Source organism: Athene cunicularia (assembly GCF_003259725.1).
Source record: "Athene cunicularia isolate RWA chromosome 1 unlocalized genomic scaffold, athCun1 chr1_part1, whole genome shotgun sequence".
NCBI classification, from domain to species: domain Eukaryota; kingdom Metazoa; phylum Chordata; class Aves; order Strigiformes; family Strigidae; genus Athene; species Athene cunicularia.
Genome location: NW_020799091.1, coordinates 96,856,123 through 96,882,346, shown reverse-complemented (window position 1 = coordinate 96,882,346; position 26,224 = coordinate 96,856,123). Strand labels below are relative to the sequence as shown.

At 38.4% G+C, this 26,224-nt stretch overlaps 2 protein-coding genes across 6 annotated transcripts in view; one reads left to right on the top strand and one right to left on the bottom strand.

Annotated features, from left to right (window-relative positions):
* The window catches only part of TTC3 (tetratricopeptide repeat domain 3), a 62,863-nt gene extending 55,895 nt beyond the window's left edge, over window positions 1-6,968 (top strand). For 2 of the 3 annotated variants that reach the window (XM_026856988.1, XM_026856995.1), the window contains 8 exons: window positions 269-369; window positions 631-724; window positions 1,323-1,421; window positions 3,471-3,892; window positions 4,319-4,439; window positions 4,583-4,804; window positions 5,007-5,096; window positions 5,721-6,968. In XM_026856988.1, the coding sequence (XP_026712789.1) occupies window positions 269-369; window positions 631-724; window positions 1,323-1,421; window positions 3,471-3,892; window positions 4,319-4,439; window positions 4,583-4,804; window positions 5,007-5,096; window positions 5,721-5,831 (1,260 nt within the window). In that variant the 3' untranslated portion in view covers window positions 5,832-6,968. The remainder of the gene's footprint in view (window positions 1-268; window positions 370-630; window positions 725-1,322; window positions 1,422-3,470; window positions 3,893-4,318; window positions 4,440-4,582; window positions 4,805-5,006; window positions 5,097-5,720) is intronic. The other variant, XM_026856980.1, reaches the window with a different exon arrangement.
* A 1,476-nt stretch (window positions 6,969-8,444) lies between these two features.
* On the bottom strand, window positions 8,445-24,401 carry VPS26C (VPS26 endosomal protein sorting factor C). Of its 3 annotated transcripts, none has more exons than XM_026856954.1 (8): window positions 24,026-24,401; window positions 23,153-23,296; window positions 21,707-21,856; window positions 18,330-18,410; window positions 15,811-15,885; window positions 10,813-10,963; window positions 10,321-10,473; window positions 8,445-8,979 (listed from the first exon to the last, which is right to left on the bottom strand). In XM_026856954.1, the coding sequence occupies exons 2-8, from the start codon at window positions 23,225-23,227 to the stop codon at window positions 8,897-8,899; spliced, it is 768 nt and encodes a 255-aa protein (XP_026712755.1). In that variant the 5' UTR covers window positions 23,228-23,296; window positions 24,026-24,401; the 3' UTR covers window positions 8,445-8,896. The 3 variants fall into 3 exon arrangements, with proteins under 3 accessions (XP_026712755.1, XP_026712761.1, XP_026712769.1); XM_026856960.1 differs by having other exon boundaries at window positions 24,136-24,401; XM_026856968.1 differs by having other exon boundaries at window positions 24,161-24,401.
* Window positions 24,402-26,224: the final 1,823 nt, after the last annotated feature.

Genomic DNA, 26,224 nt, shown 5'->3' with positions numbered 1-26,224 from the left:
ATAGGTAGGACAAGTTCAAATGGAACATTTATGGAAGCTTTCTACTATTGGTTGAAGTGAAAGTAGCCTTTTTATCCTCCCAAAGGCCTGCCAGGGCTGTTAACTTCCACTTGAAATTCCTCACTGTAGGAACTGTGTGTGTGTGTTGTACTCTGTATCATCAAACTGTTGTTTCAGACGCTTATTAAAATCTATTTTGAGGTTGTATTCCTTGTGCTACGGCAGTGCTTTTACAGCACTTTTTTCACACAGTTATGTTTTGTTACAGATATCAGTACTCAAGAACTGGAAGGAAACTGAAGTACGCAAGGTAAATGGCATAGCTGCCAATGCAGAAGCAAATCTCAAGATGTTGAAGTCCTTCAGCAGGTATGGAGAGTTTATACCAGAAATATCAGTACTACTAGTTGCTAAATACAAGTAACTACTGAATATTTAACCATGATTATTTAACTAGACCAGTTAGTTTTAATATAAAATCAGTATTTTAACTGATTTTAAGTTAAAATTGCTTGAAGTCTTTAACTGTGATTTAGTTGATAGGGAAAGGAACTGTTGTACTAAAACCATTGGTCTTAAGCTAAAATAATGGGAATGTTGGAGTTTAACTGGAAATCTTGAATACTTTAGCAGCTCAGCTTCCACAGCACCTAAGTTGAAGTCACAGATTGATTCCTGGGAAATATTTATTTCAAATATCAAGAAACAACTGGAAAAAGTAGAGGTAAGTCTTAATTTCTCTGAACAAGTCTTGAGTTTTGGAAATGAAAATAGAATAAATACCTTAAAATAATTTTGCATTCTTTTTTTAATACACCAGTGGCTTGTCCTCCAAATACTGAACTGCATTTTTTTTATTTACAAAAGGAATACACAGTTTTAAGTCCAGATCATTTAAGTATAGTTAAGTTACAATGAATATCTTCAATTTTATAAAGGAAAAAAAATATCTGTCCTTTATACCCTTGCTTCAAAATGGGATCCCACATTAACAAGTGTAGGTGCTTGGTTCTTTTACATTTTTTGAACTTCAGAAATCCATACAACTTCTTTAAAAACAATAGAAAACTCTGAAAAGTTAAAATGTAAAATGTCTAGGGTGAGTTTTAAGAAACTGGAAAGGGTTTCCCAAACCCTTTCAAGCATCAATGCAAGTACTTAAATATCTATTTATGTTACTAGAGCAAATGGTAATCTGATGTCTCCATTCGAAAGGCCTGGTATCTTTGGTGTTTTGCAAAAAAGTAGTTGTGTTAATGCCATTTTAAATAGTGAGCTTTAATTAATGCTGATGTGGAGGATCATTTGTTTTCCTTCTGCAGGCTGAGTATGAAGAAAAAGTTCAGATGGTGAAAAATGGTGTGCGGAACTGCCTCACTAAAATGGAAACTATGGATCTTCCTTCTCCTCCCAGTGTCTTAGTATGTATCTTACACTTGATAGCAATTCGTTAAAAAGTTCTTTAAGTTTGCATCAGCATGGCTATCCGCTACAGGACGTGTATATAAAGAACTTGAATACAAAGTAATCTGGCTTTTCATATGTCCAGGTAATTTTCAGAAGGAAAAGGTGACTGCAGATGAGTGTGTTCATATCCACTGAGAAGCACATTCTCAAGTCCTTTGAGAGGCTTAAGCGGTTTAGAGTTAACTTAAAAATGCTTCATGTTTTGTCTGAATTGGGACTTCTCAGTAGCATCACATTCTACAGGGACCAGGCCCTGTTACACCAACATGTGTAACTGATTACTAATACCAAAATCATCTTCCAGTCGTATCTGTTACAAACTAGATGGAGTATAGCCATTTATGGAAATGCATCTGTAATGACTACATCCCAGATAAATGCTATTTTAAAACATTTTCTCACGGGCCAACAGTTCCACAAATGCTTTGCTCAAATCATGTCAGTTCCTTCCAAACCCTGTGATTATTCCTGGTGCGAGGACGAAGTCAGTGTAAGTCAGTGCTCCTTGAGCAGTTCGTCAGCATGGTGGTGGGGAGTGACCTATGGCAGTGATAAAATACTTAGAGCCAAGCTAGCAGCAGTAGCAGTGCAACCAGCCTGCATGCTGCCATTCACCAACTGTAAAACTGAAACCAGGCACCAAGCTGGTGCCTAGTCCTGAAGAGGAATAGTGTTCAGAAACCATGGGACGTGGGACAGTTTGGAGTAAGGAAAAAGGGGTTCAGCTATATCTCAAAATAGAGGAGATAATTGCCTCAATAAGTAAAACACATGCATACTGCACGCACATATGAAATCCCTGAATTCACTGAAGATGCCACACAACTTTTTTATATATATTCTCTGCAGAAAGTCATGGTTTTTTTCTTTTGTTTTTGGTATAATTTAGGTTCAAGGCTCTGTTCTAATACTGTATATTTATGATTGTTACTACAGTTTTTCTGGATTTATGCAAGTAATAGTTACACTTCTGCTCTCCTGCATACTTTTTCTTCCCCACTATTTCTAGATATCTCCTTTCTACTCATTGGCACAGAACTGTTAAAAATATGTAGATAACTTAACCATCCTTACGCTACTACCAATTTCCAGGTTGGGAAAGAGTGACTTCTTGTTCTGCATTTGGCAACTATTTTTATTGCAGTAGTACAGTACTTTTAGAAGAGAGATATGTAAGTCTTGCAGCTTTGAGAGGACTTTAATAGGCAAATACTGAATCCAAATGAAAAAGATGTGATGAAAACCCTTTTTCTACATGTATAATTCCATTTAATTAAACACCTTTACAGAGAGATAAAATTCAGCTTCAAAAAGGCAGTAAAATAAAGAACACAGCACAAGAACCAGCAGATTTGACTATGAAGAAATGTAGAATTTTATTTGTGTGTCAGAAAGCCACCTTCCTAGAGCAGTCAGGTTCTGAAACAAATAGGAGTCATAGGGTCAAACAACTGAACTTATTTTAAGTTCTTTCCATTTATGGAAGAGAGTCGTTGGTGCAAAAACAAGTCTTCCTGGATCATGTCAGCTCTTAAGTTTTTCAAGATGATGACTATGGCTGACATGTGTTTCTGTTTAAAAAAAATCACCCTGGATTATATATAGATTATATAATCTGTTAAAAGTAGTGAATTTTGTATTTTCAAATTGATGGCACTTACTTAAAGCAGTTCTGTTTCTACCACCCACCTCAAGCTATACTTCTGTACAACTTAGAGCTGCCCAACAGCTATGTGTTCTTTAGCAGAGCAAGAGTAAGTTAAAGGAACAGTTTGCATATGTGCTGTCCTACTTAATCCCATTTCAGACAGGTTGTCTATATGTACTACCTACTAAAGAGCACCTTTGTGCAATATATTTACATAGGGAAAGCAATTTAAGATAAATTGACCTTCCAGTTTCTTAGCATGACCAAATGTGTCCTAGTTCACATTGCAAATGCTTGAGAGTTCTGCTAAATTAACTTTAATCACTATTTTTCCTGTGAAATGTTTACTTCCTAGATACAACAAGGCAGAACTCTAGTCAGCGATCCAGCCATTGTCATGTATTCCTCTGCAGCTGCACGTCCTAATTTACTTCCTGCATTTTCAAGTTCTGAAGATCAAGGTCCAGTACATGCTTCATCTAATACACAGACCAGAGTTAAACCAGCATATGCAAATTCCAAAGCCTGTTCTGCAAATGGTGGATCAGTGAAAACACACTCCAAACCTCTGGAAGGATCATATTCCGATAAAGTTTTGGCAACTCATCCATCAGGGATTTCTGGAAGTAACACTCAGAATGTCCAGCCAAAACAGAACCACCGAGATGACTCGGCTATACAGCTGAGGCAGCCGGGACTTCCAAGCAACAAAGTGCTTCCGAAAGCATTTGAAAATATTATTGTGCACCTACAGAGTATATTCCCTAACTATAGCAGGTAACTGTTTTAATGAGTGTAATGTTGAGTAACAGAAGTTCTGAACATCCAGTGATAAAGTAGTAGATGGCTTCTATTTCATGTGAATAACAATATTAGTCGTTCTCCCTCCCTTTCCCGTTCAGTGAGGTATTCTGTAAGGGAACAGACCTGTGGTGTTGGCTTGTGTGTGTTGTTTTTTTAGTCCAATTAGAGCCACTAACAAGTATTTTATTGTTTGGGGTTTTTTATGATTAAGGTAGATCCTAGTTATTGAGAGGTACTGGAAGGAGGTACTTGCCACAGTTTATCTGACCAGTTAGTATCTTTTAAAGGCTTTACTGCTGTGAATCAAACGTGGAAGCTACAGTCTTCTCTAATGCTGTGACCATGATAACAGCCATAGTATTGCCAATCAGTAATTACGTCCTTTTTTTGTCCCTTCAGTTCAGACTTTATTAGCTTCATAAAAGATGCACAAAGAAGAAACGGGAATACGTTGTCAGGTTTGAGTTTTGATGAAATTCTAAGCAGAGTGACAGAACTCATTCTGGACCAGCAAAGTAAGGTACTGTGGTCTGTGTAGTTGCTGCCTTTTCTACTGTGCATCTCTGACAGTGCAGCGCTGCCCAGAAAAAAATGCAGACTTTCCTTTGCTGTCAGACTCTGAAATATGAACTTGCTCCAAATTCTTTCCCAATACCTGTCTAGGCACCAACTTCAACAGGGGGACCTGTGGTATCCTCTGCTTCACCAGCACAGACTAGAACTCGGCGTAGGGAAGTACCTGCAGAAGAAAATGTACCCAGCCTGCCCAAGGCACGACCCACACATAAGAATGCCTTGAGTAAAAGTCCATCTAGGCCAAATCTTCAGCCCTGGGGGAATGTTGGAGCAACACCTAAATCTAAATGGAAAAAAGCAGACTTTACAGTAAGTTCTTCACTGTTTCAGTGAATGTGAAGTGACTGCCATGTACTACTTAGAAGACATGAAATAATCAAAGTATTGCTGGAAAAAATAATTGACTTGTTCATTTTGTGTACAAAAACATAAATACACTTAGATAAAAATTAGTAACTTCATTACCTTTTTAGAACTTGATGATGAATTTCAAATAACACTTTATCAACAGGCCTCCAGTGATGATCCATGTACAATATGTCATGATGAGCTAAGCAGAGACTCGTGTGAACTAGAATGTGGGCATCGTTTTCACAGAGAAGTAAGGATTTTTGTTCTTATCAATTAGATGCAAATGTTTATGAACTCTGTTCAGTTATGCTGCTGTTCTACTTTCCAAAAGCAACCCTCTCCCTCCTTACACCCTTCAGTGGTTAAAGAACAGTGCAGTTTTCTCTTCTGTACTTTGTACACTAAGACTTGCTCTATATATGGTCTTACTGGGTCAGAAAGTTTTCAGCTTTAGATTTTTAACTAAAATGATAATTCATTTAAGCTTATTCTTTGGAGAGTAAATTTGGTAGTCAAGTCAGATTTGTTTGCAGCATACTTGCAGAATGGGCTGTCGCTATAAACCCTGCATTTGCCACCTGATGGCAGTTGCGCCTATAACTTTGCATAGTAAGAAAGTCAGGATTATGTTAAATAGCCTTATACTTCTGTTGGTGACTTTTCCCATTACCTTATTTGTTTACTGCTGATATGCAGAGTAGGTGCAAATGTAAACTGATCAGCACAGCACCACAATTGAAGTTTTCTAACTGCAAATTTTATTAACATAGAACATTTTGGAAAAGTGCTTATCTGTTAGTGACAATTATTGACATACTTAAGCTGAACTCTTTATACCAGACTTGGTTTCCTCACCATCTTCCTGTTGTTGCAGTGCATTAGAACATGGCTTAAGCAACACTCCAGTACCTGCCCAATCTGCCGTGGCCACGCTCTGTTACCTGAAGACTTCCCTGAGCTTCCTGCACGGAACAAATATGTCTAAATATTCTTTTATTTGAACACATTGTAGTAAGATGCAAAATTGCTGCAGCGTAACCACCTTGGTAAGGAACAGAAACATAATGCCTAGAAAGAGACAGAACCCTGGTTTTAGACTGATTTGGTATTTAACAGAGCACTATGCTCTTAAGATGCTGGTACTGCTGTGGCACCTGCAGAACCACATCAGCATACTCCAAGATCCAGCACTTTTTCCCTTGTTGCTGCCTAAACATGTAAAGCCAGTGTAGTTCAGAGGCCAGCAGCACACAAATCTGGTTGGGATTTTGGCCAAGGAATATTGAAACTACTGTATCTGCTTTTCTCAAAGGATGGTGCCTAATTCCTGTAATGAGGGGGCTTTCCTTCAGAGCTTATACCATGCTGAAAATAAATTCTCATATCAAACATGTAGGTGACCTGAATGACAGATGATCAGAATTTGGAACAGCCAAGGCATTATCTTCCTCTGGCATAAACAATTACAGTTTAACTGCAGGATTCAAATTGGGCTTGTTGTGATCATTATAAAAGCAGTTCATATAACTGCAGATCTCTATTCTGCATAAATCTATAGCTAATAATTTAAATCGTTTAAATAATGATTTTTTAGTAATATTTTAAAGCAAGAATTTTTAAGTATTCATGTGATTGTTGTGTATCAAGTTGGAATACTGTGGCTCAACTCTTTAATCTCAAAATGTGGTTTGAATTTCCCGCATTGAAGAGATGATTTAATTAATTACAAGATTTTTATTTTTTAATGAAGCAACACTGCATCTGTATTCTGTGCATGAATGTTCATCAACAGCATTGAGGTACAGAATACAAACAGCAGAAAGAATGGTTATCTTACTGCTTTAAAAGGCTGAGCTTGCCCGAGTACCTCCCTCAGTAAAATTTGTCTCAAACAGCCAAAAGACCAGGACTACATCTTAACCACTTTCAAAATAGTGTGACTATTGTTTGGATAGAAGCAGTATTAAATTGATTATCTAAGACTAAGGTAGCTAAGTTTAGTGCTCATTTGTTCCCCTATGTGAGTATTTATCCTCCAGATGAAGCTCTAAACTATTCTGTGATTAATAATCAGTATCTTAATTGGCACTTGGATCAAAAATAAAATTACTGCTGCAGCTGATGTGGGGGGTTTGTGTAATATTTTTGCTGAGACTAAGTTATTGGTGAGTACTCTACTCTCTGCTAAAGAGCTGAGGTGTCTTGCTGCCTGGAGAATGGGGTACAGTGCTGCTCAGTATTCCAGCACTTACATCCTTTCCAGCTCCCACTGTTTTTGTGAGGTGAGGGATACATACATATGTCTATCTTAGCAGCCCAAGTCCTTGGCACTCAAGGTATCCTTGAGCTGCTCAAGCCATGGCAAAGCACATTGCAGTGTGCCTTGAGGCTGTGAGAACTGGTATTTACATGCTTCTTAGCAAGCTTGTCCTTTCCCACCTGTTAAAGGAAACCTTAGAGCAGGCAGCTCCCCCCTGGCCTGTGACTGTATGGAGTGAGGGGCAGCTGCTCTGGGTGCTGGGTCTGAGATGGGATGAACCCCAGTCCCTTGGTCCACATAAGTCCCACTTTCAGCAGCAGGTGGCACTCATAACATCTTGCAGACTCAAAAGATTATCTTTACTTTTCCAAAAATGATCCTGTACACATTCATGATCTTAGAGAAGTATTAAGTTCTAGTAACTAGCCTTTTTTTTCCCCCCACAAGACTGTTGTAAGATATTGAAATAAGAATTTAAAATGTTTATTCCTAACATACAGATGATACAGAACCAGGGCCTAACCTAGAATTAATCTTTCCTGCTTGACAATGTTACTAGATAAAGCTAAAAAATTATTTTGGGCAGTTTTCTTAATTCTGTCTTTTCAGACATACTTTTATATACATAGACTTATGTGGGGTAGAGGCAGGCTAAGGAAAACTCATCATTAGAATTAAAGCCTACAACCTGCTCAGATTGGGAAGGTTATTTCTTGCTGAAAGTTCTCCTCTAGTTCCCTTAAGATATATAGTTAGAAACACTTCAATGTATTTACCTTAACATTACTTTCCTGGCATTTATGTTTCTGCTGTGAGTTGCACAGCTGACAATAGTAGCCTTCCTAATTAAAAAGTGTGGTAGTCTTCTGAGGAATGGTTATTCATGTAGTGACAAGTTCCTTCCATAACAGGCACAAGGGACCACACCAGAGCAGTTTTTAAATGCAGTTTGTCCACTATCAGCAGAGGCTGGACTGCAACACTTCAGTAGTACTGTTTGTCATTTGACACTTTTTTCCACATCAAAACTGAGCTGTAGAAGTCTTATAAAAGGGAAGATGGTATGATGCAAATTAATTATATTTTCAGACACAAAACTTCTACCTGATCTTCTTTTTCAATGCTTTTTTATACATATCACAAAGGTAAAGTAAGGGCATTGTTTGTCTAATCCTGAGAAGAGCCCAGGGAAAAACCACACACAGAACACCTTCAGCTCTATGCATTCTTCCAATGCAGACTCATATTCCCAATTTGACCCAAATACACCTGGTGTTATTTCACGTCATTATTCATTTCACATTCATCTTGCAGTATTGATCCCACACCACCACTGTGCACTGTTGTAGCACCATTTATTATACCTTCAACGACACTCTTCAGTTTTATATTACAAGTCCCATTCCCTCCCCCCAGTCTATATACATGCCATGTATAATAATAGGCCATACTAGGTTTCACAGGTCTTTAAAGGACTTCAGAACAAGTATTACAAAATGAAGTAAGGAGAGAAACTTACTACATATTTCTACAAGTTGTAGAAATACTGAGAATCCTTCCTTCAGGATTTGCCTGAGAAAAATCAGGAAAAATATGGTGGTTCAAAACAAGGCTGGCTGGATAGGTACATCCATGTAGGCTATCACATGGTTAGCAAAGGAGGACTGAAAACACAAGGCAGGGACAAGGAAGTGATGTGTTTTCAGTTAAGACATGGATAAAATTTCACTTTGCTTCTGAAGAATTTTGTCCTTTTTCAGTAAATCCATAGGTGATTCTCCTCTGGCTATTTACATCCTGCAGAGCTTCAGTGGGAAGTTCTCTGTGATGAGATGATCATCGTGCAGAAGGACAACAATGTTTACTTCAAACTCTGGAAGAAGGGGACAAAAAAAATAGGGTTCTGTATGAATCTGAACCAAAGCAGCAGGGTGAGAGGCAGGGAGTTCCTGTACTCAGATAGCACTTCACAGGACTCTTCTGAGCCATTATGACTCCATGTATTTTCCTGTGGCAGGGATGAACATGGTACTTCAGGCAGAACCTCACCACAGGCATGCTAGGCCTTGGGCCCTTCCTAGAGAACCTTGGCTTGTTCTCACCTTTGGGATCCTCTGGATGCATTTCCCCATCACCAACACACTGGGACATACAGTCTTCTGGCCAACCAGCAGATTTCAGATGCCTAAGATCAAAATGTTTTGGGAAAGATGCCTCACACCAATATGCATGGAAGGGGAGTTTGGGGACAGACTACTCCCCTGCTGACAGCATGTAATGTAGCCTTAGAATCATGCATTATGTATGGTTTCATGAAATTAAACTCCAAAACAATATACCTGCAAGCTATGAGAAAAAAATTTCAGAAATATAAACAAATAAATAAAAATCAAGCCAACAGTATTTTTGGGAAATCACTGTAGCCATTGGGTTAAAAAATGCTCTTGGAAAAGAGGAACAGGTAGGAAAAGCTGAAAAACTTATGCACACTTCTCCAAGATACATAGGAGAAAAGTAGGAGATGATTCAGTTGAGAAGGATCCTAAAGGCAGGGACTTGTAGCTTCAGTCTGATATAAAAAAAAAAGCCACCAACAGATTCCACCAGGATCAAGTGAAGAAAAACAGGCTAGCAAAGAGAAATTTTGCAGTAATTATTTGAACAAATGAGGAAAATTCTAAATTTCAGGCATTTAAGGAAAATGTGGGATTTTGGCAACAATAAGCAGGAAGAAGCAGCTAGTGTAGATCAAGAAAAGCAAAGTCACATACAGCCTAACCTTACTACTACTCAGTCTGAGCAGCCATAGAATAACAAAAAGAAGAGGGGTTCTCACTGGTGATGAAGGAACAGAGCATCTTGGCATTTTATTCTTGGACTGTTACTCCCATGTAATTTTTTGGCAGGAAAAAAAAAAGTTACCTGCCATTACACTGCTTCTCCTTTCCTGTTACCATATAATTGTTAGTCAGAAGTAGCTTAATAGCTGCACAACTGTTTTTAGTTGGAAGTACTTGGGCTGTACTTTATCTGTATGAAATACAGCAGACTGCAATCCTGTTCAGGAAACTTCTCTAGGGAAACAGATGGATGTCCTTCGTTCTTCTTACAGTGCTGACTGCAGTTTATCCTTTTATCTGCCAGAAGCTAAATGAAACTAGAAACTTCTGTTGGACAAAGGAGGCCAACACAGCATACCACACTACACACTTACCAACTTTGAAGTTCGTTGTTTCCAGGGTAGGGCAGGTGAACAACCTGGGAAACACCATGTATATAGGAATTGGTAGGCCCCTGCAGACATCCCCATCAGCAATCTGAATATTCTGTATCTCTGTGGCATCTCTGGCATAACCTTCTGCACACCCTGGTGAAAGTGGGAAATTCAGAGAGAGAGGAGGGGAAGTGAAAGAGAAGAGAAGGCAATGGTTAAAATTTAAACCAAAGACACACTGGGGCTGGAGGAAAGGTATGTGTGGGCAAACTATTTTGCTCAGACCTGCAAATTTTCACATTAGCACTCCTGAGTTAAGGATCACAGAGGTCATTTAAATTTATGTTTGGACTGCTCTACCTGAAGTGCAAACCAATTTTTTTGCAAGTCTATTTAATCGTATGGCTTTTGACAATCTTTCATATTGAAGCTGAAAGAGTGCAAGTGGTAATTACTGCAACCTGTTTTCATTCCGTTTACAGAGAAACTTACCACAGGTTTCCACACGTACTAACTGCAGCTCTATACTTTTGACTGCAGCATCTGCATTCTCCACGACTAGCTCCCCTGTTAGTGGCTGTGTAATGATACAGTTTGTAGAACTGAGATGACCTCTGATGAGAAATTTTGGAAGTGAAGCTCTCTGAAAAGATTGGGGAAAAAAACACAACCACAACTGTAAGAGCAGACTAAGAAAAAAAATGCATTACAGAAAGATAGTTCCCAAGTATATAGAAAGTCAAAAAAAGTTGCAAAGTTAAGGACTCAGAAGTTCAGAAATGCCTCAAGCAAATAAACTGTTTAAATATGCATCCATATGCAGATGCATTAAGGTATCTCTTACTACTCTCTCTGTTGACATGCATCCTCCCTACTCACTCCATCCACACGAACATTTTTCCTGGGATGAGCTGGCACAACTTGGCTATTACAATTATCCAGAAGTCAGGAATGGCATGATGAAGGAGGTAGGCTGGGCAGGAGTTAATGGGATGGCCAAGTTAAACAAGGTGGTGGTGCTCTAGAGAACTGCATTCTAGTCCCATGTTGTTATGGATTACAGCATAGTCTATTATGTCAGTGATTTTCTCACATTTTAAAATTTCTTGTGGCCATTACTAGGAGGGAAGACAGGCATTTAAAAGTGTTTAATGCAAGACATAGCATATTACTTTTGTATCAAGACACCAATAAAGGACAGTTAATAAAAGTTTGATTTGAATATAGGATCACACTTTTAAAATTTTCTTAGCAGCAAGCATGTTTCCTGCTTTTTAAGGAAGGAGCAGTAAGAATAGCTGATCAAGGATGACAGTCTATAAATCAGTTTCCATAAAAGACCAAAGCGGGGGTTTTGCTCCCCCTGCCCTCCCCTTTTTCAGGCCAGCCGGCATCACAGATACTCTCTGCCAGCAGAGAAACTCATACGCCAGAAGCTCCAGTTACATTTCAAGTTCTGGCAGGAGGCATACTGAAACAGTCAAGAGTTCTACCCACCTCTTCAGCTCATATCTTCACCATCCAACTTTCTTTAAACTCTTTGAGCATCCTGCTCTAACCTTCCCCTTCTTTGTAGCCCTTGTTCTTTGCTCCCTCCATTTTTTGTTATCAACCTCTTTGATATTAGCCCCTACCTTCCAACCATCTGTTCACACTTCCTTGTGGCATCAGATTTCCTTGCCCATGTAACTGATTTTCCCTTCTTCCAAACCAAATCTCTTGCTGCAAACTTTTTTCTCCCAATCTGTTTTGCCTCTTAGTCCTGGCTGCCAGTAGCAACAGCAGACAAGTTCTCCTCAGCTATTGTTTAGACTGTTTCACTCAGATACCCAACATGTCTGCAGAATTTAGCTGTTCCACTCAAAACAAATCTTGGGGAAATAAAGAAGAATTTTCATGTGTTTAGTAAATGTGATCTCATTTGGGTGTTTTTTCCCTAACTTAAAAACCAGAAGTTACATCCCTGACAAAACCACCCTATAAAATACCTAATAACATATGAGTAAAATGCTTTTATCATATGATCCCTCGCAGATTCTTCTCATCACCACTATTAGTAAACACAGAGTTACTTCCCTGCTTCACAGGAACACCATACAGCTATCCCGTAAAGTACAGGAACCTAAGAGACAGAGATAAAAGGAATTTGCAGAACAAGAACTCTAGCCATTTTCTTCAGTCCTAGTCTACAAGACTTGGGTTTTTTAAAGGTGTATTCCCCCTAGAGCCTTCTATTGTCAGTACTCTTCGTATTTTAATCTTAGCTAGATCTCTCACAGGACCTATCATTTATACTCTATTTCGTAATCCCCCAAAAATGAGAATAAATAACATACCAGCAAATCTATCCTGGTTTTTTTCACCTAATCTCTTTGTGCTTTGTGTGGCTACTGCAAACCTCATAATCAGTTTTCTAGTAGATTACCAGAAATTATAGTTCAGTCACAATCTCTAGACAAGCAGAGAATTGAAATTTAGTATTTCAACTATACAAAACCAGTGATTTTTTTTCTGCCTGTCCACCAGGTAGTCACTTCAGACCCATACATTTTTCTGAGACAGGGAAAATAGAAAAATAATAATTCAGAAAATCTCCAAAACACAAGAGGCCATTGCTTGTGCAACCATACACATTCAATACCATTCTTTAGACAGCTCCATAATTAAATACCAAGATCTGCTGGATCAGAGATCTGAGAAGTTTTAGAATCTACTTTTGTGGTTATGTACTTCAAATAAAGAAAGGCACAGGGTCTGCTACTAAACTTAAGAAAGAGGTTTTAATGGACAGGCCTTTCTCATGATGAACACTGAATCTTTGCTGAGCCAGTGAGTAAGAGTATCAAGATACAGAAGAGAAACAGAAAATAATTTATATGGATACATAGTTCATAGGAAGAGCAGAGTGCTTAGAGCTCAGTATTTAGTTGTAGTCTCAAAAGTAATTTTACCACCAAGAATAATTATTATATCCTTATGTTTGGAAAAACCATATGCTTTCAGTATGCAGCAGTCTCCAGAGACACAGCTGCTGGACACAACCTGCTCATCCTCTGACTCAGCTGGTTGGTTTTCTAGAATCACCTCCTCCATGCTCAAGAATGGTCTATTCCAATATTCAAAAAGTCAAGCAAAGGTAGGAAGAGACCTGCATGGATGAACAAGATGCTACTAATAAAAACATAAAAAGGAAGTATACAAAAGATGGAAATAGGGTCAGGTGACCCAGGAAGAACATAAAAACACTATCCAAGTGCGCAGGAATGGTTTTGGGAAAGTTAAAGCACACCTGGAATTAAATCAAGAGACAAGAAGGGCAACATAAAGGGGCATCTATGAGTCTTACCAGCTGCAAAAGGAAGATGAAGGTAAATGCCAGCCCACTACTGACTATGGAAGGGGACCTAGTGACAAAGAGACATGAGAAAGACAGTGGTACTAAATGTCTACTCTGCCTCAGACTTTACTGATAAGATTTATCTTCAGGAATCCCAGGCCCCTGCAACCACAGGGAAGGTCTGGCATAAGGAAGAGTTATCCTTGGTAAAGGATCAGCAAGTTAGAGGACATTTGAACAGACTACAAATTCCTGGGACCTGATGGGACACACCCACCAGTGCTGAGGAAGCTGACCCAGGTCACCATGAGGCCAATCTTGATTCTTTGAAAGGCTGTCATGAGCAAAGAAGGTTCCTGAGGAATGGAAGATAGCAGATGTCATTCATCTTCAGTTAGAAAGATCTGAGGAACTATAGGCTTCTCAGCCTTGCTTTAGTCCCTGGGAAAACGATGGAGCAAGTAATGCCAGAAACCATTTCCAAACATATAAAGGAGAAGAAAGTGGGTAGAAGCAGTCAACATGGATTTATGAAAACGAAATCATGCTTAACCAACCTTCTGTGATGAAATAACTACCTTGGTGGGCAAACAAAGCAGTGACACCGTTTATGTTGGCTTCAGTGCTGTTTTTGATACTGTTTCTCTTAAGAGCCTCACTGACAAACTGATGGAGTACAGACAAGATGTACAGATCAGACCATTGAGGTGGACTGGGAACAGCCTGAACTGCTGGACTCAGAGGTCTGTGATCAGTAGCACAAAGTCCAGCTGAAGGCCTGTCACAAGTGGTGTACACCAGTGACTGGGGTCAACACTGGAGCCATTATTACTTCATATCGTCAGTGATGGCCTGGATGAAAGATGGAGTGCAACCTCTGCAAGGCTGCAGATAATACAAAATTGGAAGGAGTGGATGATGAACCAGATAGTTGTGCTGCCCTTCACAGGGACCTCAACAGGCTGGACAAATGGGCCTACAGCATCCTGAGCTGCATTAGAAAGTGTTCTCAACATGCTGAAGGAGGGGATTCTCCCCATCTCTTCAGCACTGGTAAGACTAAACTGGGGATAGTGTGTCCTATTCAGGACTTCCTGGTACCAGAAACACAGGCTGACTGGAGCAAGCCCAGCCTTTGCTGGATTTGGCCACAAAGATGATTAAGAACACGTGTCATACAAGAAAAGGCTGAGAGCTGAGATTGTTCACCCTGCAAAACAGGAAGCTCAGGGGGATCTTATCAGTATGTATAAATACCTGATGGGAAGGAGTAAGAAGATGGAGTCAGATTCCTCTCAGTGGTATCTAGTGAAAGGACAGAAGACTATGGGAACAAATTGAAATAAAAGGAAATTACTTTTTTTTTTTTTTTTGAATTCTGTGAGGGTGGTCAAGCACTGTAACATTGCACAAGTCTCCATTCTTTGGGATATTGAAAACTTGACTACGCATAGCCGTGAGCAGCCTGCTCTAGATGTTTCTGCTTTGAGCACAGGGGCTGGACTAACCAATCTCCAGAGATCCCTTCCAACCACAGTGATTCTGTAAATATGTAGAGTAAGGTCAACAACGGCATGAAATAACAAAACAGCTGATTAAGAGGCCTGTTTCAAGGCAATGGAAGACAAATCAGGGATGCAGAAGGGAGGACTAAAGCAGGAAAGTAGTCTTATTAACAAAAAGAGCACCACTGAAAGATCTGGAAAAACAGAACACAGGATTCAGTGGACAAACAGAAACCAGTGTTCAGAAAGCTAAATGACCAAGAGAACTACTGCTGTTCATACAGGTTTCCCAAAGCCACATGGGGCTGTAAAATAAGGCATAACCAAGGATCAAAATACACATTATTAAAGGATCTTAGCTACACATGGTATAGAATGTTTTCCCTTTCTTCACTGCCATCTGTCACTCAGAAAAATGATAAAATGTTTAACCATGACTGAAAAAAGCTCCACCTTACATTAGTCACCACTATCACAAGAGATCAGGCAGAATCACTTTATTGCTTACAAAAGTAAAAAAGAATAGGGGGAAAAAAAAGCTTGATTATCTGCAGGGCAGCATTTAATCATTCCTCTCTTAGAGGAATCACTCAAGCTCAGAATCACACAAGCATTACATTTAAAATAAGAAAGTAAGAAAACCCTTACCTCTTTAACATTCTGCAATGTTTCCGGAGTAATTGTGAAGTCTACTGGGCTTGGCATCGGTTTCCCTTTCTGTGACTATAAGTAATGAAAGAGTTAAACAACGAAGTCAAGCAACTGTTGGATGTATTAGTTTTCAGGACTGTCTTCATACTGAAAGTATGCATCTATCTAATAAAACACCCCAAATTTCCTGCCTTTGTCATTAAATAACATCATGATACTGTCTAAATACAAGTCACAATGCATCACAAATCTGAATTGCAGTAACAGAACTGCATCAATTTTTGGTCACTTGTCTTTGCCATTGCAATAAACCACAACAAGCTCTCCCTTTTTAAGTTTCTGGCATAAGCTCTACCTACACTGAAAAAAAAACCAAAAAGGAAAGCAAAAACAAATCATGTGGTTGACTACTCTAAACCACCTGGAAAAGAGGAAGTACACTACCTAGCTGAAGCATATGGTATGCTATAGAAAAAAGTTACATTTCACACTTCTTTATTTACAAATAATTACATATTGTACATCACTTGCAATGTTTCTTTTCATTATTAATACTCAGTAAATTTGGGCAGAGTAGAGAGGGGAAGGTTATAAATTAACTTCCTCCATTGCTTCAAATATGTTTCATAAACCCTCTCTCCCTCCTGTTATCTGAGCACTTTGAACTCTTTCTGCGGGCCTTTCAATAACAGCTCAGGTCTTCTAAGCCATCCTCATATTACTAGGAGATCCTCAGCTGATGGAATCTAGTGTAGTGTTGATTTAATGGGCTTAGCACTCCAGCTCCTTTTAACTGTAAAATAAACAGAACTTGGTCCAGGTTAGCTTTCCACACTGGAGAAGCAATTCTGGGGGCACATTATTAGGGTTCTTCAGTATCTATTTACACCATTTATCACAAAAGCAAGAAGTTAAGTCTTCCTATGAGTGGCTGAATGAGCCCTGAGCTCCCAGCCTGTACTCTGCAGCAGGAAGGGAAGTTTCGCTTACCATCCACTGACTTCTCTCCATCCTTACCTCAGTCAGGTGCACTGTCTTTCCCCTACATATTCAGAGTAAGTGGCCAGTGCAACATCAATAATGAGACTCCCAACTGTTTCTAACTGGGAGTTGGCAGAGCACCCCACCACCAACGGGCTTAACATGAACTCTTAGTTAGGATCTACCCTCACTACTTAAGAATTCAAAATAGCTTCTGCTGCCCAGCTACAAGATGAAAGATATTAGCAAAAAACTGTATTTTCTCATAAATGCCAAATTCTGGCAAAGAATAAGGTTAAGGGAAATGGTACATTGAGCACTGACAGTGAGAATTATATGTTCAGTAAAACCTCATTAATTCACCCTGACTGAGAGATTCATATTTACTGACTTGTGATCTAAGAAGTGCTGTAGTGGGAACAAAAAATAAAACCAGGAAACTGCGTAATATTTAATTTGTTCACTGTTTTGACAAGTGTGGCTTACTTGTAATAATGGACCAATAAAATGTAGCATAATATATTTTAGAAAATAAAAAAATCTTACCAACAGGAAACTTCTTTATAGCACCTATCTAAATCTTTTAAAAAGGCATTGTAGAACTAAAATAACATATTTCCACCATTATTCATAAGTAAGACAAAAGAGTCTAATAATTTATTGTCCTGTTAAAGTTCAAAGGAATGAAACAAACAGTATGTTCTAGCAAGTTGTGGGTGGAAAAACAGATAATTAATTAGGCCTGCACAGTCTGTACTGACATTGGATGCTCTGGACATGTGTACAAGTCAACATAAAGTAAAACTCAATCTGATAAAGGAACTTCATATAACAAGCAGCAAAGCATTTCTTGTGACAGCCAAATCTCATCCCAAAATTACATATCTCTACAGGACGAAGGCTGTCTCCATGTTGCTAACCACAGGATGTGGATATTTTTTAACCTGGTTACCTTAACATATTGCCAACCATTGGGCTTACTTAATAGTAAAGGTGATTAAGCTGACAAGCTTCTTATTTCCAACTTGATGCAGTCCCAGCTTTGATACTTTTGAGTCATAATTAGTCATCTGAAGAACAGAAATCAGGTATTTTTTCTTCATCAACTAACTCCCATTTCTAGGACGGGCATTGTGGTTGCCTGGAACTTTTGGCTAAGAAATGCTCAGATAATCTGACATAGTGTTTAAAGAAAAATGCAACACTATCTAACCACACCATTCTTTCAAAACTGAAAGGATGAATAAGAGAATAAACTCAGTGCAAACACATCTTAGAATCCAAATCCTCTTTGTACTATCTTCTTTAAATTAAAAGAGAGATGTGTTATTCTAATCAAAAGCAACTGACACCCTAGCTATTCTAGATGGTTTTGTTTTGAGGCTAGCTAGCTTCCTTTACTTGTACATATCCCATGTGTTGCTATTACAAATGACATGGTTTTACTTGGTTTTCTAACCTTACTGCCAAGCTTTACTTAAAGTGGAAAAAACCCAAACCTCTCACTTTGTATAGTCAATACAAACCACACTTACCAGTGAGTGGACAATGAATTCACAAGTCTTAGTCAGGTCTTTTGCCAGTAGAGAACGTCGCATATCACACCGTAGGGTATACTGGCAAGATTACGATGGCAAAGAAGAGAACCTTAGTTAAGATTTCCCCTCTCTCTCAACTTTTCATCTTTTTATTGCACATGTGCAGAATGTTACTGTTATTAATATTTAAGGCATCGTTTAAAACAGATCAATAGGCAATGTATATATCAGTGATGGGGAAAGGGGAAGGAGAGAAGAGATATAAAGTGATCGTAGATGCTCCCAATAAAAGCTGTGTTTACAGTCCCATAGTCATTGGCAAATGCTTTCTGTATCTTTTGTGTTATGTAGCAACCTGTGAGAATGAGGGACTAATTCACTGACAGAGTGTGGTATTCTTGTACAGCTTCAGCACCCAAGTTACATTTAGTTAAGAGTGATTATGGTATTGCTTTTCACTGTATTTTGGATAAGTGATTGTCAGTTAGCTGTATTCACAGCCCCTCTAATTTTAAATTTCTTGTAAGATTGCATTTAGCAGTGGTAATAGTTATATGCATATTTAATGGGGAACTGTCTTTAACCATATAGCTGGACTTAAAGGCAGCAGCATCCAGTCAAGTCAGGCAACAAGGTTAATTTTGCTGGTCACTGTTCAGAAACTTGCTGCCAGTTTGCACCCCTTTCTACCCTAAAAAACAAGCCACAAACCAGTGACTGAAGAACAGTGTGACCTTGGTTATCACAGTAATCATACACTTCAGCATCTCTAACATGGCCTTTCAATGTCCTTACAAGATAGGGAATTTGTTGAGGTAGGTTTTTTTGTTGTTTTGCTTGTTCTGTTTTTAAATTCTTCTTTACAGATTAGGAATTGTCAAACACAAGTGCACTCAGACTAGGCACTCAGCTTTGTAACTTTTAGTTCATGGTGTCTCTCTGCACATAACCTGAATATGTGTGCAGGAACGAGACCAGAGAGCATATCTCTTTCCCCATCACAGACTATGGTTTCCACTGCAGTTAATCACTCTTGAGCAAGCCTTCTATCACTGCCCTACACTTGACTCAGACCAGGGAACACAGTGTAATGAGGCAAGCAGGACCACACAGGCCATGCAGTTTGGCCCAGAGCCTCCCCATCAGTGTCTAATTAAAAGGTCTCTGAATAAGAACAGACAATTGAATCGCGATACTGAACCCCCAGCTAACATACTAATACTTAGATCAAGAAAGAGAGGCTTGCTTTTAAGCTGCAGAGGCCTTGGACAGAAGTCTAGGAAGTGTTTCTTAAATAGCACCTCCAGCATAACATTTTCGTCTTCAGGAAAGCAGGACTCTTAAGGGCTGAAATGTAATGATTAACCTTTTAATTACATTTTATTCCCAGCCTGTAAAGAGAAGCTATGTAGATGGGAGAGAGAATGACAAAACAAAACAAATATTCACCATTAAAGTATACCTTAAAACAACTGGTATTGATCATAGGCGAGTTATCTGGATTATGAAAAGCAACTCAACCAGTTTTGCACCATTTTTTACATACCTACCACAAACAACAGATGTAACATTAGGAAGAAAGCCAAGACTGAAAAAAGATGTTGGAAGTATTTAAAAAAAACAACAGAATGTAGACAAAAAAAACAGTGAAATTTTTCTTTTAGTTACTTCTGATAGGCTAGTAGGTGGGGTTCTATTTGTGGGGGTTTGGTTAGTTTGTTAGGGTTTTTTTTAATTCCCAGACTATAATATGAGACTTCCAGTTCAGCTAAGTAGCCAACAGTTTTGCACTTTGTCATCAAATCAAATACTCTTATCAGTAGGGGGTGGGGGGCAGGGAGAAGTTTACAACCCAGTGATTCTTCACCAGCACTGGTCTGGAAATTTTTCCATTTAGTGGCTCCTTGAATGAAAAAAAAAAAGCCCAAACCAAAAAAACCACTCTTCAGTAGGAAAAAGCATAGTCTAACACAGTATTTACATCCAAGAGATGGCTGAAGAAAGACTTTCCTTCAAAAAAAAAACAACAACCCAACAACCAAACAAACCCACCTATGGTAAGATAATTTTTAACTAAAAAAGTTTCAAAACTGTGTTTCCATAAGATTCTGTTACAAGCATACAGTACGTGCAGATTTGGACAGGAAGTGTTATTACGCATCTCCACAGGAAAGCAAACAATTCATGTATTTGAAGATGCTACAAGCTCTCAACACTTTGGTTTGAGTCTTCATTATGAAGTTACACAGCTACATTTGTTTTGAACAAAATGACACTGTGGTGCACTCTTTTTTCCATGAAGGGAATGGTTGTACTTGTTTACAACATAAGGAAGGATCAGGTATATGTTACGGTAGTTCTGACAAGGTATTTCAGGCAAGACATCTTGTTACTGTTCTATTTACGCCATCATTCTTTAAAGACTTACTCCATACAGAAGGCCTGAAACAATAAACGGTGGAAAGATTTCCTCTAGTTAGAGGACTCTTCTCACAAATGAATGCAGGAAAACAGACTCTGAACACTAGGTAGCTGTAGAATTTATCCCCGTGTATTCTTAAAGTGGATGTGGTAAATCAGTACACTTAATTTTTAAGTATTATTAGCAGTAATTGTCTGCTATGCTTACAAAGTCTCACTGGTACTCAGCTAACACCACACACACTTGCATTTGGATATGTACTACTATGCAGATTATCTACAAAACAGTAAATGCAACTTCTTTGAAAATAAGATCAGAACTAGATGAAATCATCACCATGTAAGAGAACTGTACAAGATTTAACAAACACAGTAAATACATTTTATCCTTTCTCAACCCAAAGTCCCTCTTTCCAGTAGGCTTTTAATTCTCTCTTGTACATCCCATGTTACATCTGATCAGTTTCATTACCATCAACTATTTCCAATGAAAACCTTAAACTTTCTGGTAAATAAAAGGGAACAGACATCACAACAATTTTTCAAAAGCAACAATATATTGATGGGATTCTGAGATCTTGGGAAGGTTCCTCTGCCACATTTAGGAAGTGTTACCACCTGTGGAAAGTATTTACTCCTAGAAACTGGAACCGAAAAAGGCAACTAGAAACTACCTACAAACTAGTACTTTAAAGGTTAAGATCTATCATGATTTTTAATCTTAAATTTCATCTAGAAAATACAGTACACACCAGAAGAATGCTACATTAAAAAGGGGAAGCTTAAAAGCTACTTACTTCAAAGGATCTCTAACTTTCTGCTCATTCTTCAAATTGAGAAAATAAAACTTTATCACAAAACTTTATGCTCTTCTTCCATGGAATACAAGATACTTTAGAATGCATTCTGCAGATAACAAAAATTCAGATTTTCTTTACACATGAGTGTCTTACCTGAATATTAACAAAGACACCATGGTACGTCTCATAAAGAACTTTGTTGCCCTTCATATGCAATGGAAATTCAAACGGAATTTCTGTCTTGCCACTGGGAAGTTTCCCAGGTTTTACCATTTCAATAGTGCTGTTAATAATTTGAATAGGCTGCAAAAATAAATACAGAGAGGTTTAGGTTAAAGTAGAGTGACAGACCTGTCATTTCACGAATCAACAACATTCACTGAACTCTAACAGACTTCCTGAATTTCCAGAAACTTGGGTATTTCTTCACAACACACAGCTCTCCTGTCCTACAATGACAAGAAACATCAAGAATGCTTTCCTTAAGAAAACAATTTGTGATCTACTTTACGGTTGTATCACACTAATGACCAAACATATTTAGAGAACTAAACAGCAGAGTTTCTTTGGAAAACAGAGTTCCATTCTCTAAATTATGATGCTTGATAGTAGCAGCAGGAATCAACTAGTATGTGTGCCAGTTGAGCAGTTAGCCATTCCCTCCTACCTACTTCCCAGCCCTTTCCTACCTCAAAAAAAAAAAAAAGTCTATATTATGGGCTAGTCTCTCACTGGAATAATGGCTAACCATGATTGGACTGGGGAAGCCCGCTTGAAGATTACACTTCTTTTCTCTCTGGAGTTTTACTATTATTTTCCACCTACTAGACAGCAATGAGAGAATCTATTGCTTCTACTGGGTTTTTTTGCTTTTTCAGTCATTCATGGGCAGATTTTTCATACTGTAAACAAATTAACTATGATACAAATTAAGACCTTAACGGCCCTGCACCGAGGCTACTCTAACTTAAACAAACTGCTTTGCAAATGTAGCTATACTGCCTCTAGACAGAACCAGCCTTTCTTCAATCAGTGCAGCCATGTTTGTGTGGAGTCTGAGATAACTTGCCCTGCTAGAATCCAAACCCCACACTTCCAAACCTGGAGAGCAGTACAGAGGCCTTCCAGGATCTCTGCAGTCAAACACCCTGTGCATAGCCTCACGCTCCATAGAAGAATCTGTACAGGTCCTGTATCATGCCTAGTAAAGCACAACCTCAAAGGCCTCCACAGAAACTACTGTGATAGTGAATGATCTGGCACAAAAGTCCAGTCAAACCAAATCACTTTAAAGAAAAAAAAAAAATTTAAAAAAAAATCACACAATATTATTTTTCTTTAAATCATGGTTCTTCAATGCATCATTCAGTAACCATACTATTTATATTACTGTATTTCAGCCCTAAAAAACTCTCTCCAATCACTGCAAGTTCCTTCCTCAAAATGTCAGCATATACTGCTAGATAATGTTGAACATTGCTTTGCTTTCTATCATTTACATACCATGAAGTGCTATAACTACCTGAGAGCCATTACGGAAGGATTTGAGAAAAGTGACAAAGGTTTTGTGCTAAAAATAGTAACCTGCACAGGTCTTACCTTGACAGAGTTATAGAAAGCTTCAAACACACCCACACTTTTGGCACTAAGCTGCAGATTTACTGATCCTTCCATTGTTAACGAGATTCCTTGGTGCTGGACTGTGTCCTTACTTGTTATGACCACAACTCCAGAAAGAACTTCCTAACAGGAGAAAAGACAACACAAAAACATTTGTTTAAATATATTTCTTCTACAGCAGACAGCATGCTATCTGATTTTCAAACTCAAAAACACTTTTCCCAGAGAACAGTTTAACCTTGTCAGAAAAGACAAATACTGATAACAAAAGCAACATCAGGAAGGGACCTTTGTACTTTTAGTTTGTTTTCTTTAAAAAAATTATCCTCCTTCTTGCAGAAGTATTAATCTGAGATTCAATTTCTTTCCAAAGTTTAAAGATCTTACTCTTCAGGAAGACGAAAAATATCTTCATAAACAACTATCAGGTCAGTTGGTAATACACAAGTTCCATTTTACATGTTAGAATGAAAGCCCAGGAGGAATTTTTATATGAACAGTGGGACAGTCAGCCATGGGAGATGAAAGTAAAACTGTAAAAGTGATGGCCAAGCTGAGGATAAGACTCATCTCAAGAGCGGAGCGGAACAGATTTAAAATAAACAAATAAATGAGTTGTTCTACTACATAAGCAACCTCCATGTTACATGGGAAATACTTTAAAAGTTAAATCTGAATTGAAGGCACAAGTTGTATGACTCAAGAAAGGCATCATTTATCCCATTAAGAAATTTTTGTCTACAAAATTGTATTTGCACACGAACACTGCATCTTGGAAGTATCAACTTACAAGTTCTAACATTGATAAAAAGATTAACAGCAGGAGAGCAACATACAGTTCATTTTACATACCCCATAATATATAGCCTTCCCCTCTCCTACAACAGATTATCCACTTCAGTCCTGAATTCCACATCAAACATTCACACACATCTGGAAATAGCAGCAAGTGATTTGAGAACTTCAAGAACGTTTCTTGGGGCTAACCTTCTCTTCTACTCACTGTAATGCGCTCTGCACCTTCACCAGGCTTACAAACTAGACACCAAGCTACAGATCACTTCAACCAAAGGATAATTCAGACTGCCAACTCTATACTCGACCAGTTAAAACCAGTCCAGTTAGGTACATCTCTGACAGACACTACTTGAATTTTGCAGCCTTTTGTGTTTACTGGTGGTACAGGAGGACAATATAGAAAATGGGTCACGTGATTTAAAGCAGAACAGGACAGGAGTAGAACATCAAGCATCACAATGAAGGCTGACACACTGAAAGTCTGAAAAGAGGACCTGTAGCAACTGGGAAATGCCAGGAACAGGAGACACAAGCACAAAAGGACAGTGAAGAAAAGCTGACCTAAATACTGTACTGCTTTGCTAACACACTTTAATTAGTACAAGCAATTAGGTTATTGCTTTGAAAAATGAGTACAGCTGAACTATAAGAAGCAAGGACAATCCTGAACACATTAACTCCTTTAATAAATGAGAACAGTCTCCAACCACACAGCAACAACCTATTGCAGAGCTATTGCCTACATACTTTCACACAATAAGGGTGTATGTATTTGGGGCAGAAAGGAGAAGAATGACTTGAAGTTAAATATTAATTTTTCTTATAACATTCAATGTCTCTTAATAAATGAAAAAACACCTCAAAACCACTTTCTAACAGAAACTTCTACAGGTCATTAGTGTGCGGGAGAGGGAAGTATCATGAAAAGGATGTTGTAATATTTACTTAACCTGTTTATATGCAATCAGATTATACTTCTGTTTGATGCGTAGAGGGAAGTCAGCTATGTGTTTTCTGGAGAACAGCCTTTGTCCTTTTTTGTGTAAAACCAGGGTCCCTTCTAAATACAAAGCTGTCAGTATACTTATCCTTCTAAAAAGTACAAATCAAAGAACATAAGCTTACCAAGATGTTCCAATACTTACAGTCAGCACACAATTTATGAGAAAACTTAACTTTTGCAAAACATTTACAAATATGTATGATTTGTAAGTTACCTGGCATCATTTAATAATAAACTAGTCCCTATCAGAAGGGGTTCATTTACCTTTATAACACCACAAAACTAAAGGCGCAGAGAAAGTCACCACTAGAATTAATCCCCGTGTACTACAATGTAGTAATTTACAATCAGTTGCTCCTACTCACTTTCTACCTTCTCCTTTACTAGGAACACCTCATGGCTTCACCATGTGATGACAAAACTGCAACATGCAACTCCGCTAGTACAGTTCTACGCAGAATTACTCATGTAAACAGAGTATCCATTCACAGGAAGGCCAGGGTATTTACTACGTGAAGCAGGCAGAGAAGTGAGGTACATATGCTAAACTACAAACAGAACATGCTTGTGAGAAGACTGTCCCAGGTTAATGATCCCAAACAGGCTTCTTAGCTTTCTATTCCTTACCATTCAGATGTGCATGTGAAACTGTCAGGAAGACTGACACTTTCAAAGTTTCAGTCACTTCCAGGGTCACAACTAAGATAAACACCTCCTTCATCTGATCCAGCAGCACAATTCCCTGTTTCTCTAGTTGTGGAACAGTTACCCATGTCTGGCTGAGGACAATTTGGAACCATCTTCAATCAGTAACATGAAATGGTGCATAAAACACAGCACAGAATCTCAAGAGTCACAAGTCGCATCTAGGCTTCTGACTGAACTAGACAGCTATAGTATCTATAATCTTTATGTAAAGACTGGAAGGATCAAAGTACGCACTACACTGTCCCGTAAGTTGTTGGCAAAATTACTTTTAGAATATATACTAATTCCAAATTGACTGTTTACACTGTCAGGTCTGTTTGCTACATTAAGGAACAACAAAAAAACCCACTTTAGCTAGATATTATGTATTTTCAGATTGTATCTAATCCCTCCACAGCATCCCTGATAAGAAAAATCAGCCAATTTTTTTTTTTCCCAAGGCACGGTACCTTTGAAAAAATAACAAACCAACCACAAGGCTGGTTTTCAAGACCACCTGAAATCGGACATCATATTTTCTGAGGTGCTGACAACAGCACAGA

Bases quoted from the DNA above. Each gene is read 5' to 3' on its own strand.
- VPS26C (XM_026856954.1), bottom strand. From the start codon at position 23,227: ATGGAAGGATCAGTAAATCTGCAGCTTAGTGCCAAAAGTGTGGGTGTG. The intron at 21,857-23,152 runs GTAAGACCTGTG...TTATTTTTGCAG, and splicing joins CTTTCTATAACTCTGTCAAG to CCTATTCAAATTATTAACAG. The intron at 15,886-18,329 runs GTAAGTGTGGTT...CATTACTTATAG, and splicing joins AATTCATTGTCCACTCACTG to TCACAGAAAGGGAAACCGAT.